Source organism: Mustela lutreola, chromosome 6 (genome assembly GCF_030435805.1).
Source record: "Mustela lutreola isolate mMusLut2 chromosome 6, mMusLut2.pri, whole genome shotgun sequence".
NCBI lineage: Eukaryota > Metazoa > Chordata > Mammalia > Carnivora > Mustelidae > Mustela > Mustela lutreola.
In genome coordinates, this window is record NC_081295.1 from 53,659,090 (window position 1) to 53,671,782 (window position 12,693).

Below are 12,693 nucleotides of genomic sequence, written 5' to 3' on the forward strand. Positions count from 1 at the left end.
CTGTCAGTGTAGTATGGGAACAACCACAAACACCACCAAACAAAAGCTGTATTAAGAAAACTTTTACAACTAAAAACAGAGAGTTGGGGCGCCTGGGTAGCTCAGTCGGTTAAGTTGTGACTCTCGGTTTCAGCACAGGTCACAATCTCAGTATCCTGGGATCATGCCCCACTTTGGGCTCCATGCTCAGCCAGGAGGCTGCTTCAGGATTCTCTCTCTCCCTTTGCCCCTCCCTCGGGCACTCACACTCTCTCTACATAAAATAAATAAATACATCTAAATAAATAAACAGGGGCACCCGGGTGGTTCAGTTGTTTTAAGATCTGCCCTCTGCTGGGGTCATGATCCCAGGGTCCTGGGATAGAGCACTGCATCGGGCTCCCTGCTCTATGGGAAGCCTGCTTCTCCCTCTCCCATCCCCCCTGCTTGTATTCCCTCTCTCACTGCGTCTCTCTCTGTCAAATAAAGAAATAAAAATCTTTTAAAATATAAATTAAATAAAAAAATAAATACAGACAGACAGACAGTAGACCAGATTGGCTTGTGCAGTGTAGTTTCCTGACCCTTGTTCTGTATCATTAGGGTGTTGGGTTACAGAACTATATTTTCCAAATTTTTCAAATTGTAATATATTTTTTAAGTGTGCGTGTGTGGGGGGGTCAGAGGGCGGGGAGAAAGAGAGAGGACAGTTAGTGCATGCAAACATACACACACCCATGATGGGGAGCAGGCTCCAGACCCGGCATTGTTGGGCTCCATCTCACAACCCTGAGATCAGAACCTGAGTCGAAATCAAGAGTCAGACACTTAACTGAGTCACCCAAGCACCCCCTGAATGGTTTTTTCCCCCAAAGATTTTATTTATTGAGGAAGCGAAGGATAAGCAGGCTCTCTGCTGAGCAGAGAGCCCCACACAGGGCTTCCATCCCAGGATGCCAGGATCATGACCTGAGCTGAAGGCAGACGCTTAACCAACCAAGCCACCCACTCAGTTAAAAACCAAATGGTTTTTAAAAGCATGCCATTATTTATTAAAAAGCTGAACACATCAAGGCTTAGAATCAAGCTTTATTAGACCATTATTGGGTGGTTTCCAAAAATTCCACCACAAGATTCTTTTTATTTTTGCCCCAAATTCTGTATTTTGAAAGATGCCTAAACTAAGCTACATTTAATAAGTCATTTTGCCATTTTTGGTAATTTGACATATACAACTACCAGTACCCTGAAATGTTTTTATCAAACAGCAAAATAATTTAATGTTTCACTTTTGGTGGTGAGCCTAATTACGAGTAAATGTGTAATTACCATTAGGCTCTCTAAAACAGTGAACAGCTTTAGAACCACCCATACCCAATCCTCCTGCGCCCTTGGGACCAAGGACCTTAATTAAATAATTATAATAATGGGTAATGTTGGTCCAAATATGCAAATGATCCAAAGGAGAAGTCAGCAGGATTCTAAAAGGAGAATGCAATAGAATCCAAGCCATAAGTCAAATAATAAGAAACTTGAAAAGATTAGAGCCATGATAAATGTCTGTTTCTCTTTTCTATTTGTGGGATGGTAGAAGGCTGCAGAGGGAGATAAATACCATGGAAAAAACAAAAATGTTTTAAGAGTCATGATTTAGATATGAAGAAAACTAAAATGTGACATGATTTCAAGCAACTGATCAAATGTAAAAAACAAGGAAAAATATCTGACTATTCCTCTACAATAGTTGGGGGGAGGTGGGTCTGTGATGTTGGAAACTCATAGTAGGGAATAAACTCATAGCAGAGTACATAACTCAGCCAAGTGTTGACATAGTCATACAATTGATGACTACTGATTTCCAACACTTAAAAATCAAGAAAATACAGAAAATTTATTTACTGCTGAGGACAAAATACAAATTATCAACTTTGACAATGTAAAAGAGCCACTAATAAGTTGGAAAATAAGGGGGAGAACTCCCTAGTATCCTTTCTTACAAAGTAGAAGGGTTACCAGAGATAGTGTTAGTTTATAAATTATGAAAAAAGAACTGAGGTTAAAGTATATTACTAAAAGTTGGAAAAGTCCAAAAAAAATTACGATATAACTATATGAGGGAGAGCTGGGTTTGTAGTGCTAAACATTTCACCAGCTTGGCAGGAGGTCAACAGATAATGTCTGAAGTTGATAAAACACAAAATGACAGTTTAACCACATTATTTAAAGACATGAAGATAATCACCAGAAAAAACAAAACAAAACAAAATGTAGTTAAAAGTGGTTCTCTCTAGGCAATGAGTCTAGGGGTAGGGAGGAATGGAGCCAAGCAATTGTGATTTTTCAATAAATACCCTTGTGTAGGATTTTATACTTTAACCATATACATATACTACTTGACTAAAAATTAATTTTGGGGCACCTGGGTGGCTCAGTTGTTAAAGAGTCTGACTCTTGATCTCCATTCAGGTCTTGATCTCAGGGCTGTGAGTTCAAGGCCCACACTGGGCTCCACACTGGGTATGGAGCCTACTTAAAAAATAAATAAATAAATAAATTTTAAAAATCTTTTTTAAAAAATAAAAATTAATCTTAATTCTCCCAACCTTGTTATCATAGATTGTACATATTTATATAAATGTATACACAATACACACACACACACACACACAGCCCTCCAATTAGCAAGATGCAAGATGTGGCAGGGGAGTCCTCCTTCACAGTGGTAGAATTTTAATTGGGCGCATTATCTAGCCCCTCTGTAGTTACACATAGTCTTACAATTAAGTTCTTGTCAACAGAATATACACAGAAATTACGTATTTGCAACTTCCAGTTTATCCCCTTGAAAAGGAATGGGGTTTTTCTCTTTTCCCATTCTTTTTCCCACTGGCTGGAATATGGAAATGATGGAGGTAAACTATCTTCAACCTTGCAGATAAAGGAAAGACTTTAGGAAGCACAAGAGAGGTGGAACACAGGTCTTCAATGCTTTGGAACCACCATATTATCTCTGAACTGCTTATGCTTGGGTTGTTAGAGGAGATAGAAACTTTCATTTTGTTTCAGCCATTGTTACTGTGGTCTGTTACAGCAGCTGAACAGGTACCCTAATGCACACAGTATATGAGGAGGAAAACAAGATCTGTCTGGAGAACAGGACTGGAACTGGAGCATGGGAATAAGTGGTATAAGACCCTAAAGAGGCCTGAAATCTGAGCAACAGGTGTTTACACTTGATACAGTAAGCAATATGAAGCCTGGGCAGGCAAGCAACCTAACAGAAAACAGTATACTAGGGAAATGAGCATAATGTGTAGAATGGAGCTGAGGGGAGGGAAAGAGGGTGAGACAACTCATCAGACACTTGGAGGTCTATCATTCCAAGTGTGGACTAAGAACCCTGGCTGGGAGAGTACCGATGAAAGTAATAGTGAAGTGATGACTAAGAAAATACGTAAGAACTGCTGAATTAATGTGGTAATAGTCTAAAAGAATCAAGAAATACTCCAAGATTTTTGATCCAGGAGAACAGAAGAATGGAAGCAACCCTGGCAAAAATGGAAAGGATGAAAGCCTGTGCTGATATGAAGCACTGAACACAAGAGGGAAAAGGTAAACTGTCACTGACTTCAAACAACTTTCTCTAATCTTGCTACAAAGTTACATCTCAATAAAAGAAGTATTGCATTATATTATATTACTTTATTTGACCTGAACAGTTGTTAACCATCTACTCTATATTCCTTCTCAATTATCATCGTGCCAGGAAAAACAGTAAAAAATGAACAAACTGGTCACCTTTTACTTCCTCTCTAGAATGATTAGGCATAAAAGGTAAGCAGAGCTTGAGACACTTTCAGTATACAAAGTCTGAGAGAGATTAGTTTTAAATTCATACTATAATCAAAGAAGAGTTTCACATGATGGCTAATTATGATAAAGCGTATCATCTAAGTACCAGAGATTATTTAAAAATACAATTTTTTTTACTAGAGTTGTTAAATCATTATGTTGTACACTTGAAACTAATGTAGCACTCTGTGTCAGATAATTTAGAAAGAAAAAACACATCTTTCCTGGGACTGCTATCACTCCAAAAAGATACATAAAGTTAACTATTTGTTTTGACACTATTTCTTAAAGGAAGATGTTCCCTGGACTCCTCACATTTGACAAACTAAAATGCTATACAGAATTCTAAAATATAAGTAACCAAATGTTAACTTCTGTCGCTCTCTTCCTAACATACATGAGGGTGCGCACCCGCCCGCGAGCATGTTGCCCTGCAGCTGATTTTACAGAATCCATGATGCAACTGAAATCAGTCCTTAGGAGTTTAATGTACAGTTAAAGCTGATGACAGATCTCTTCTATGATATCCCTTACAGAAAAATGGTCAACCATTCCTTGCTTCAACATATTCTGCAACAGAAAACATTATTTTTCAAAGCCAACTCTTTGATTGTTAGGATAGCTTTGTGAATACTTCGTTACAATGAGCCAAGATCTGCCTTCCATTTGTCCTGGTTTGACCCTCAAGTCAGGACATTTTCTTTTCTAAAATATTTAAACATTATCGCTCTCTCAAGCTTCCTCATCGCTAATCAAACCACCTCAATCCCATCAAATCACCGTATAAAATGCTGACTCTATCTGGTCATCTTGATCACCCTTGTCTGATAATCTTTTTTTTTTTTTTTTCACTGCTACTCTTTAAAGCATGTTGGCCAAAACTAAATGTAATACTAATAAAAAAAAAAAATATGTGGAGGGGCGCCTGGGTGGCTCAGTGGGTTAAGCCTCTGCCTTCCGCTCAGGCCATGATCTCAGGATCCTGGGATCTAGCCCCGCAATGGGCTCTCTGCTCAGCAGGAAGCCGGATTCCCCCACCCCGCTGCCTGCCTCTCCACCTACTCGTGATCTCTGTCAAATAAATAAATTAAATCTTTAAAATAAAATATGTGGAACAGCAAAATGGACTTAAGACCACACGAAATAGAATGTAATACAATCCAGCTAGATCTAGTGCTATCCAATAGAACTTATAATGATGGAAATGTTCTATGTCTGCACTAACAGGTCTAGCCTCATGTGGCTACTGAGCTCTTAAAATATGGTTACTGTAACTGAGAAACTGAATTTTAAACTTCACTTAACCTTAACTGATTTAAATTTAAGTAGACTGGCATTAAAGCCCCTCCAATCATATAAATTAGATTCTACTCAATGTACTGTAAGTTTATCTATTAGTATGTACCCATAAGACTTACTTGAAACAAATCAAAATGAGGAGGACTGGACTCTAAATGCGGCCCCCATTTCTGAAAACAATCCCTTAGAATTTTCTTAGCTGGTTTATTTGGCCCATGAACACACATGGTAAAACTACTGGAATATTCTATTTTCCATTAGTTATGCTAAGAATGACACTCTAAATAGCGAAGAAAATAATTCCAATTTCCTAGCAGAAATAAGTAAGAATACAAAAACTACACATTATTATAATTCTTATTCAAATACCAAATCAAGGTCTCCACTGAAATGTCTTCTAAGCATCTCAAATACAACATCCCCAAAAATAAATTCGTGCTCTCCCACACCTCCTTCCCACAACCCAAAAGTCCCTGCTGCTCACTCACTCATTGTTTCCAACTCAGAAAATGGCAAATCATTCCAACTGCCCAGGCCCAAAACCTTGCTCTCATATCCTTCACTCCAATCTTTCTCCCACACCCCAAATCCAAATCTAGGGCATGCAATTTTCTCTGCTTGGAATGCCTTTCTCCCGGCTCTATCTGCAAAGCTAGAATTTCTTCCCATCCACCAATTCTGCTCAAGTGACAGTGCAGTGAGGCCTTCTCTCCCACAACTGCAAACCTAGGACCCCACACTCCCAATTCTCCTTCTCTACTTTGTGACTTATCATGGGACATACTAAGTATTGTACTTGTTTGCTCCCATTAGAAGTAATCTACGAGAGAGTATTTGTTTTGTTCAGTTTGGTATATAGAAGACAGTTAAGATAGTTAAATATCAGTTGACTGACAAATCCTGTAAACATTGTGGGCTATGCTAATGACATAATCAAGGATGCAAAATAAAAATAACTGATACAATTAGAACACTGGACTGAATTTTTTCTAACAAATAAAAATAGGTAAAACAAACAAACAAAAAACAAACCAAATGTTTTAAGTGGCCACTATAGCATTTGAAGTCTATCAGTTAAGAGTTAACCTTATACAAGTGCTCAGGTTTAGACACCCCTGTGCTAGGAGACCACCTTTCTCAACCTCAACTACTCCTGTCCCCATCTTTTCCTAATTTTACCATGGCTTGATATTATTCCAATAAAAGTAGAAAATAAATTCTAATATAAACATTACTGAAATTGTCACATTTCCTGGAGTAAGCAGGCTCATAGTTGTTTTAATTTGTTTTAAGAGCACATTAGCCCATAATTACAAAATAACTATATTCTTCATTTCTATAGACCTGCACTGTCTAAGATGGTAGCCATTAGCCACATATGGCTATTTAAGTTAAATAAATAAAAATCCAGTTCCTCAGTTGTGTTAACCACATTTCAAAAGCTGAATGCCACATGTAGCTCTAGTGGCTACCATATTGAACAGACCAGAGCTCTACTGGGCAGGACTGTTACATTTTTTTCCCTAAAACTTAATTCTAAAGCATAAAACTGATTCCACTGAAACACTGGCAGAATTTAACCTCAGAAGTTTCAAGTTTCTGTGTCAGTGATTCTCAAAGTGGTCCCCAGACCAGCAGCAGCATTACTTGGGAACCTGTTAAAAATACAAATTCCCGGGGTACCTGGCTGGCTCAGTCTGTGGAGCATGTGACTCTTGAACTCAGGGTTGTAAGTTCAAACCCTGCACTGGGTGTGGAGCCTACTTAAAAAGAATAAATAAAGTAATTTATTTAAAAAAAATACAAATTCTTGAGCCACAGCAATCTGTTTTAACTAGCTCTCCAGGTGATCCAGGAGGTTCTGAAGCATGTTCAAGTTTTAAACCACTTTCCTAAGTTACTCATGAGTGGTTGTTGGTGCACCTCAGAACATGATCCCAGGGTCCTGGGATTGAGTCCCACATGTCAGGTTCCCTGCTCAATGGGGAGTCTGCTCCTCCATCTTCCTCTGTCCCTCCCCACCAAATAAATCAATAAAATCTTTTTTAAAAAAGTGGTTGTCAAAAAAAAAAAATTGGTTGTCATCATAAGCTATGAAATACTGAGAATACCTTTTCATTCTACAATATGCCATAAATGATATATCAGCTATGAAATCATACATAACCAAATTTCTATTATGACATCTTATATAAGGAAAACTCAATAGATATTTTCAATAAAATTATAATATTAAAACTAAAACAATCGTGAACTTCGTTTCTTTTAAAATATATACAAGGGGCGCCTGGGTGGCTCAGTGGTTAAGCCGCTGCCTTCGGCTCAGGTCATGATCTCAGGGTCCTGGGATCGAGTCCCGCATCGGGCTCTCTGCTCAGCAGGGAGCCTGCTTCCTCCTCTCTCTCTCTGCCTGCCTCTCTGCCTACTTGTGATTTCTCTCTGTCAAATAAATAAATAAAATCTTAAAAAAAAAAAAAAGAAAAGAAAAAAATAAAACCTCTAAAAATATATATATATATATATATATACAACCGTAATTTGCTTCCTCTTCCAATTTGCAGATTCTTTTTCACTTCAACACCAACATAACAAATTTTTTTAAGTTCTTTATTTTAATTCCAGTATAGTTAACAGTATAGTGTTATATTAGTTTCAGGTGTACAATAGTGTGCAATAATTCAACAACATAATCACACTTTTATCTTTCTCTAAGAGTCAACTAAAAGCCTTTAAGTTAGGAAGAACACACAACAGTGGAATAACAGGAAAAGGGAGAAATTTTAAAATTTTGTGAAACCCTCACATGAGAAGATAGTGCTTTTATAATAAACTAATAAGTAAAAATGAAATCTATTAGCATGAATTCAGCAAGAAGTTGAAACTGACATTGTACAAGTGTTACAAGAGGCTTAACAATTTGAACACTCTAATTTCCCGCAATAAATCATAGCTACAGTATGAGACTAAATATTTGCAGTATCAACATCCATGTATGTTAAATAGTTATCATTAAATTTTCTGAGAGAAAAACATCCTTAGAAATTTCAGCTAAGAGGGGCGCCTGGGTGGCTCAGTGGGTTAAGCCGCTGCCTTCGGCTCAGGTCATGATCTCAGAGTCCTGGGATTAAGCCCTATATCGGGCTCTCTGCTCAGCACGGAGCCTGCTTCCCTTCCTCTCTCTCTGCCTGCTTCTCTGCAAATGAATAAATAAAATCTTTAAAAAAAAAAAAAAAGAAAGAAAGAAAGAAATTTCAGCTAAGAAAAATGCAATGCAATAAAATGATTATAAAACCACTGGGGAAAGAGCTAACTTGACTTACTAAAAGTTTGGCCCAAAAAGGAGAGTCATTAAGAGCCTGATTACAAATTTCTGCCATAGCCAAGTGTCTACTGTGACAAGTTACCAGTGGAAAATTACTTAGTCACAATTTGTGCAATTTGTGAATGTTTGGGATGTGTTCACTAAAACTGTAGGCACTTGATCATTTTTAAGTAATGTTGTTAAAATTTTTATAACATATTGAGTTTATGTGTAATCCACGGGAACCTAAATCACACTTAAAAACACTGCCTCAGGGGTCCCTGGGTGGCTCAGCTGTTAAGAGTCTGCCTTTGCCTAAGGTCATGATCCCAGGGTTTTTGGATGCAGGCCCCACATCAGGCTCCCTGCTCCTCAGGAAGCCTGCTTCTCCCTCTCCCACTCCCTCTACTTGTGTTTTCTTTCTCACTGTGTCTCTGTCAAATAAATAAAATCTTTAAACATAACAAAAAAAAAGTCTTAAACAACTTCTATATTAAAAAAAAAAAAATACAGCCCCAGCATATATAAACGTCCACTTCCACTCAAGTGTCCTTCGATAAAATGAAGACTGGCAAGGCTTGACAGAATTTTGAATTCTAAACATTCTTCATTAATAAATACAAAGGACACAATTATAAAATGTTTAAATAATGTAATAAAAAATAGTCAAACGTCTAATATTAAGTACTAACCACGTGCCAAATGAGGATATTTATTTCTGTCACTCATCTTGGTATTCCTAGCACAGATCCAAGCATGTAATGTATATTTAATTGCATTTATGAAAAAAGAATGAGTATAAGTTGAGAGAGTTCCAAAGATTAAAAACACGAAAGTCCTAACCCTCCGGGAAGTTGCAATTCGATTTAGGAAACACGACAAACACAAGAAAAGCTAAATAACATATGACAATTAAAAATACCACATGGCAGGATACGATTATTTACAAAGTTGGTGGCAAACAGAGTGATACAAATTCTGACTAGAGTGAAGGGATTACAGACTGCGGTCCTCGATTTTAAAAAAGTAAGTAACACAGCACTCATCTCACCTCAAAATTATCGAAAAGGAAGGAATACAATAACTAAAGAGAATGATGTAAAGAAACTGCCTTGAAATAAACTCCTAACGTTCCACACATACAATTATTTGCTGGATCGAGGACCTCTAACAGCTCCTGAAACACAAGTCTCTCAGGAACAGCATCCTCTGATTATTTCTTCCTCCGCCCCCCACGAAGATTTCCACTGGACAGCCGCCCCAGAAATTTCTCCCAGCATCCGCAATGACAATACTCTCATCTTTCCCTCCCTCCCCTCGCCTGTATCAGACGGCGGCATCTCCCTCCAGAGGAAAAAATGGAGGGCGGGGGAGGCTGTATAGGAAGGAGAGAAAGCTTACAGTGAGGCGGATTAAGGAGGAGGAAGGCGAGACCACGCGGGGGTCGAAGGTGGAGTCCCCTCCGACCCAGCCCAGCCCCTACGCTAGGCCAACATCTCCCCACCCGGAGGGCACGCCCCTCGCCCGCCAGACCCGAACGAGCAGGCGGCGAGCTCGAGTGACAGCCCCACCACCTGTGTCGCAACCGCTCCCCCAGGCCCGTCGGGGGACGCTTGCCCCTGCCCCACCAAGAGCGGCCCGTGGCTCTTTCTCTACTCTTCCAGTTCACGTCGCCAATGAGTGACAGGTCCCCGGGGGAGGCGATAGCAATGGCACGCCGCTCGACACTGCTGGTGCAACACTGCACCGTACCCTCCAGCCGGCACGGCGCGGGGGCGTAGACAGAGCGTTCCTGACCGCCCAGGGGGACCCAGTACAGGCCTCGCCTGGCCCAGTTGCCCCACATTGGGCGGGGGTGGCACTTACTGCGGAGATTGTGGATTAGCTCCGAGTGGCTGGCGCCGCCGGATTTCCAGGCCATCGCTAAGCACACCCGGAGCAGGTACAGAACCACCTTCAGCGCGGCGACGGTACCCAGCAGCTTCCCCAAGAGTGAGACCACCTCCCACACGGTCACCGCCCCGCTCGCGTCCCCGCTGTAGTCTCCGCTGTGACTGCTGTCGCCGCCGGTGCCGCCACTGCGCGCTCCCGGCATCCCCCGCGGCACGCATGCGCTCTGTGACGCTGTGCGGCCTCGGGTGCGGCGGGGTGGGGCCGTGGGCAAAAGTGGCCGCGTGCCCCGCCGCCTGCGCTTGTGGCTGTTGCGGCTGCTGCGGGCCGGCTGGGAGCCCGGGCTGAGTCAGCGCCGCCGCCGCCGCCGCCGCCGCAGCCGCCAGTGCGTGCCCCCTCTCTGAGGCCTCGGGATGCGCACCCCCGCCAACTTGCTGAGTTCGCCCTGCGGCCAGGCGGGGCGGACCCCGGCGCAGTCGGTCGCGTGCCTGACTGCGGCCTTGGTTACCGAGCGCCGTGGCACGACGGTGGGACCGGTTCGTGACGCCGCGTATGCCTGATCTGGTTACGCCGCTGCCGGTAACTCCGTAGTCGCAGCCGAGTCAGCTGTTGCGAGCAACGGGTCTGCTCCTATAGCTGTCCAGATTGTTAGACGGTGGGCTTCCTCCGTACTCCTCACCCAACCCAGTTGTCTAATATTTAGGTCCGTTAAAGTAAGAGCTCCGTGTGGTGGAGCCTGAATAATCATAATGGAACCCGAGGGCAAAGGCCCTCTTTCACCCGAGTACTGAGTCTCTGGCTTTGTGACAAGTGCATCAGTGTTTGGTTAGCAGAAACTTTGCGACCCTGGTTTGTTCTCAACTCTAAAGCACACACTCGAAGAGTGGAAGAACACCGTAATAACAAGGCTGGGGGAAGGGGTGGAGCGTGGGAATGCTTTGCTCCTGCAAACAGTGCAATCGGCTAAAATTACCACAGTATCTAATGGAAAATGTTCTTTACTCCCAATAGTGTGCATTTTCAGCTAATTAATCCCCACAAATTCCACCGTTAGACTGGACACAGCTTTATCGCTATCAGCCCTGCAAGACAGTTCGTTCGGGAAGCTGACTGGAAACATGGCCCGTCACATCCAACTTGCTGCCTCCTAATCAGAATTGAGAATGACAGAATCCAGTTATCATTTAGTCCAATAAACTTTCAAGAACAAAGCAACGTCAAGACCTCTAGGCTACTGCATGAGCAATGATTTTCAAATTCCAGTTCTCATCAGATTTTGTCAAATGAAACACTCAGCCTAAAAACTCCAAAGATATACTTGTACATTACCTGTTTTCTGGGATTCTGTGACAAAGGAAACTACATTAAAAACAGTGCTCTTGGGGCGCCTGGGTGGCTCCGTCATTAATCGTCTGCCTTCGGCTCAGTTCATGATCCCAGGGCCCTGGGATGGAGACCCACACTGGGCTCCCTGCTCTGGGGGAAGCCTGCTTCTCCCCACCCGCCTCCACCTCATCTCCTCTCTCAATGTCTCTTTCTCTCTGTCAAATAAATAAAAATCTTTAAAACAAAAACAACAACAAAGCATCATTCTTTATGAGACCAATGCACTGCCTACTGCCCTAAGGAAGCACCTTAGTGTTCTTTAATATTAGAAATAAAATTGTCGATTTGGGCCTCTACTAGTTTTCTATCTAATCTCTGCAATTTTCCAATATTCTAGTTAAAAGAACAAAATGAGTCTACTCTCAACAAGAGCCTGGTAAGCCTCTAAAGCTGATTAGACAGATCACATCTACATGTTGTGCTTCCATAAGCTGTGGGTGTGAACTAGGACTTTTATTTTTATTTATTTATTTTTTAAAGAATTTGTTTATTTGTTTGACAGAGGGAGATCACAAGCAGGCAGAGAGGCAGGCAGAGAGAGAGAGGAGGAAGCAGGCTCCCCGCTGAACAGAGAGCCCAACGCAGGACTCGATCCCAGGAACCCCCCTTCCCCATCATGACCTGAGCCAAAGGCAGTGGCTTAATCCACTGAGCCACCCAGGCACCCCTAGGACTAACTTTTAAAGGAACAACCAAGACACAGTTACCAATGTAGTATAAAGGAGAGTTTAAAAAAAAATTTTTTTAAGTCAGTGATACCTTTTGTATGCAATATGATTTGCATGGTAATTGGGGAGATATGCTTTGAAAGAAAACAGGCAGCAGAGGGCAAAATTTAAGTACTATTCTGGTCCAAACGTCAAGAGCTATGCTTATTTACAACATCATGGGCTGGAGTTATCAAGAAAAGACAGGGGAAGGAACCAGTCCTTGAAGGATGACCAGGATTCTAAGAAGTAGAGAAGAATAAAAGGATACTGTAGGTC

General features: G+C 41.5%; 1 protein-coding gene across 3 annotated transcripts in view; it reads right to left on the reverse strand.

Annotated features, from left to right (window-relative positions):
* The window catches only part of PCMT1 (protein-L-isoaspartate (D-aspartate) O-methyltransferase), a 45,525-nt gene extending 34,873 nt beyond the window's left edge, over positions 1 to 10,652 (reverse strand). For all 3 annotated transcript variants that reach the window (XM_059177275.1, XM_059177274.1, XM_059177276.1), the window contains exon 1: positions 10,298 to 10,652. In XM_059177275.1, coding sequence (XP_059033258.1) covers positions 10,298 to 10,526 — 229 coding nt within the window. In that variant the 5' untranslated portion in view covers positions 10,527 to 10,652. The remainder of the gene's footprint in view (positions 1 to 10,297) is intronic.
* Between the last annotated feature and the right edge of the window lie 2,041 nt (positions 10,653 to 12,693).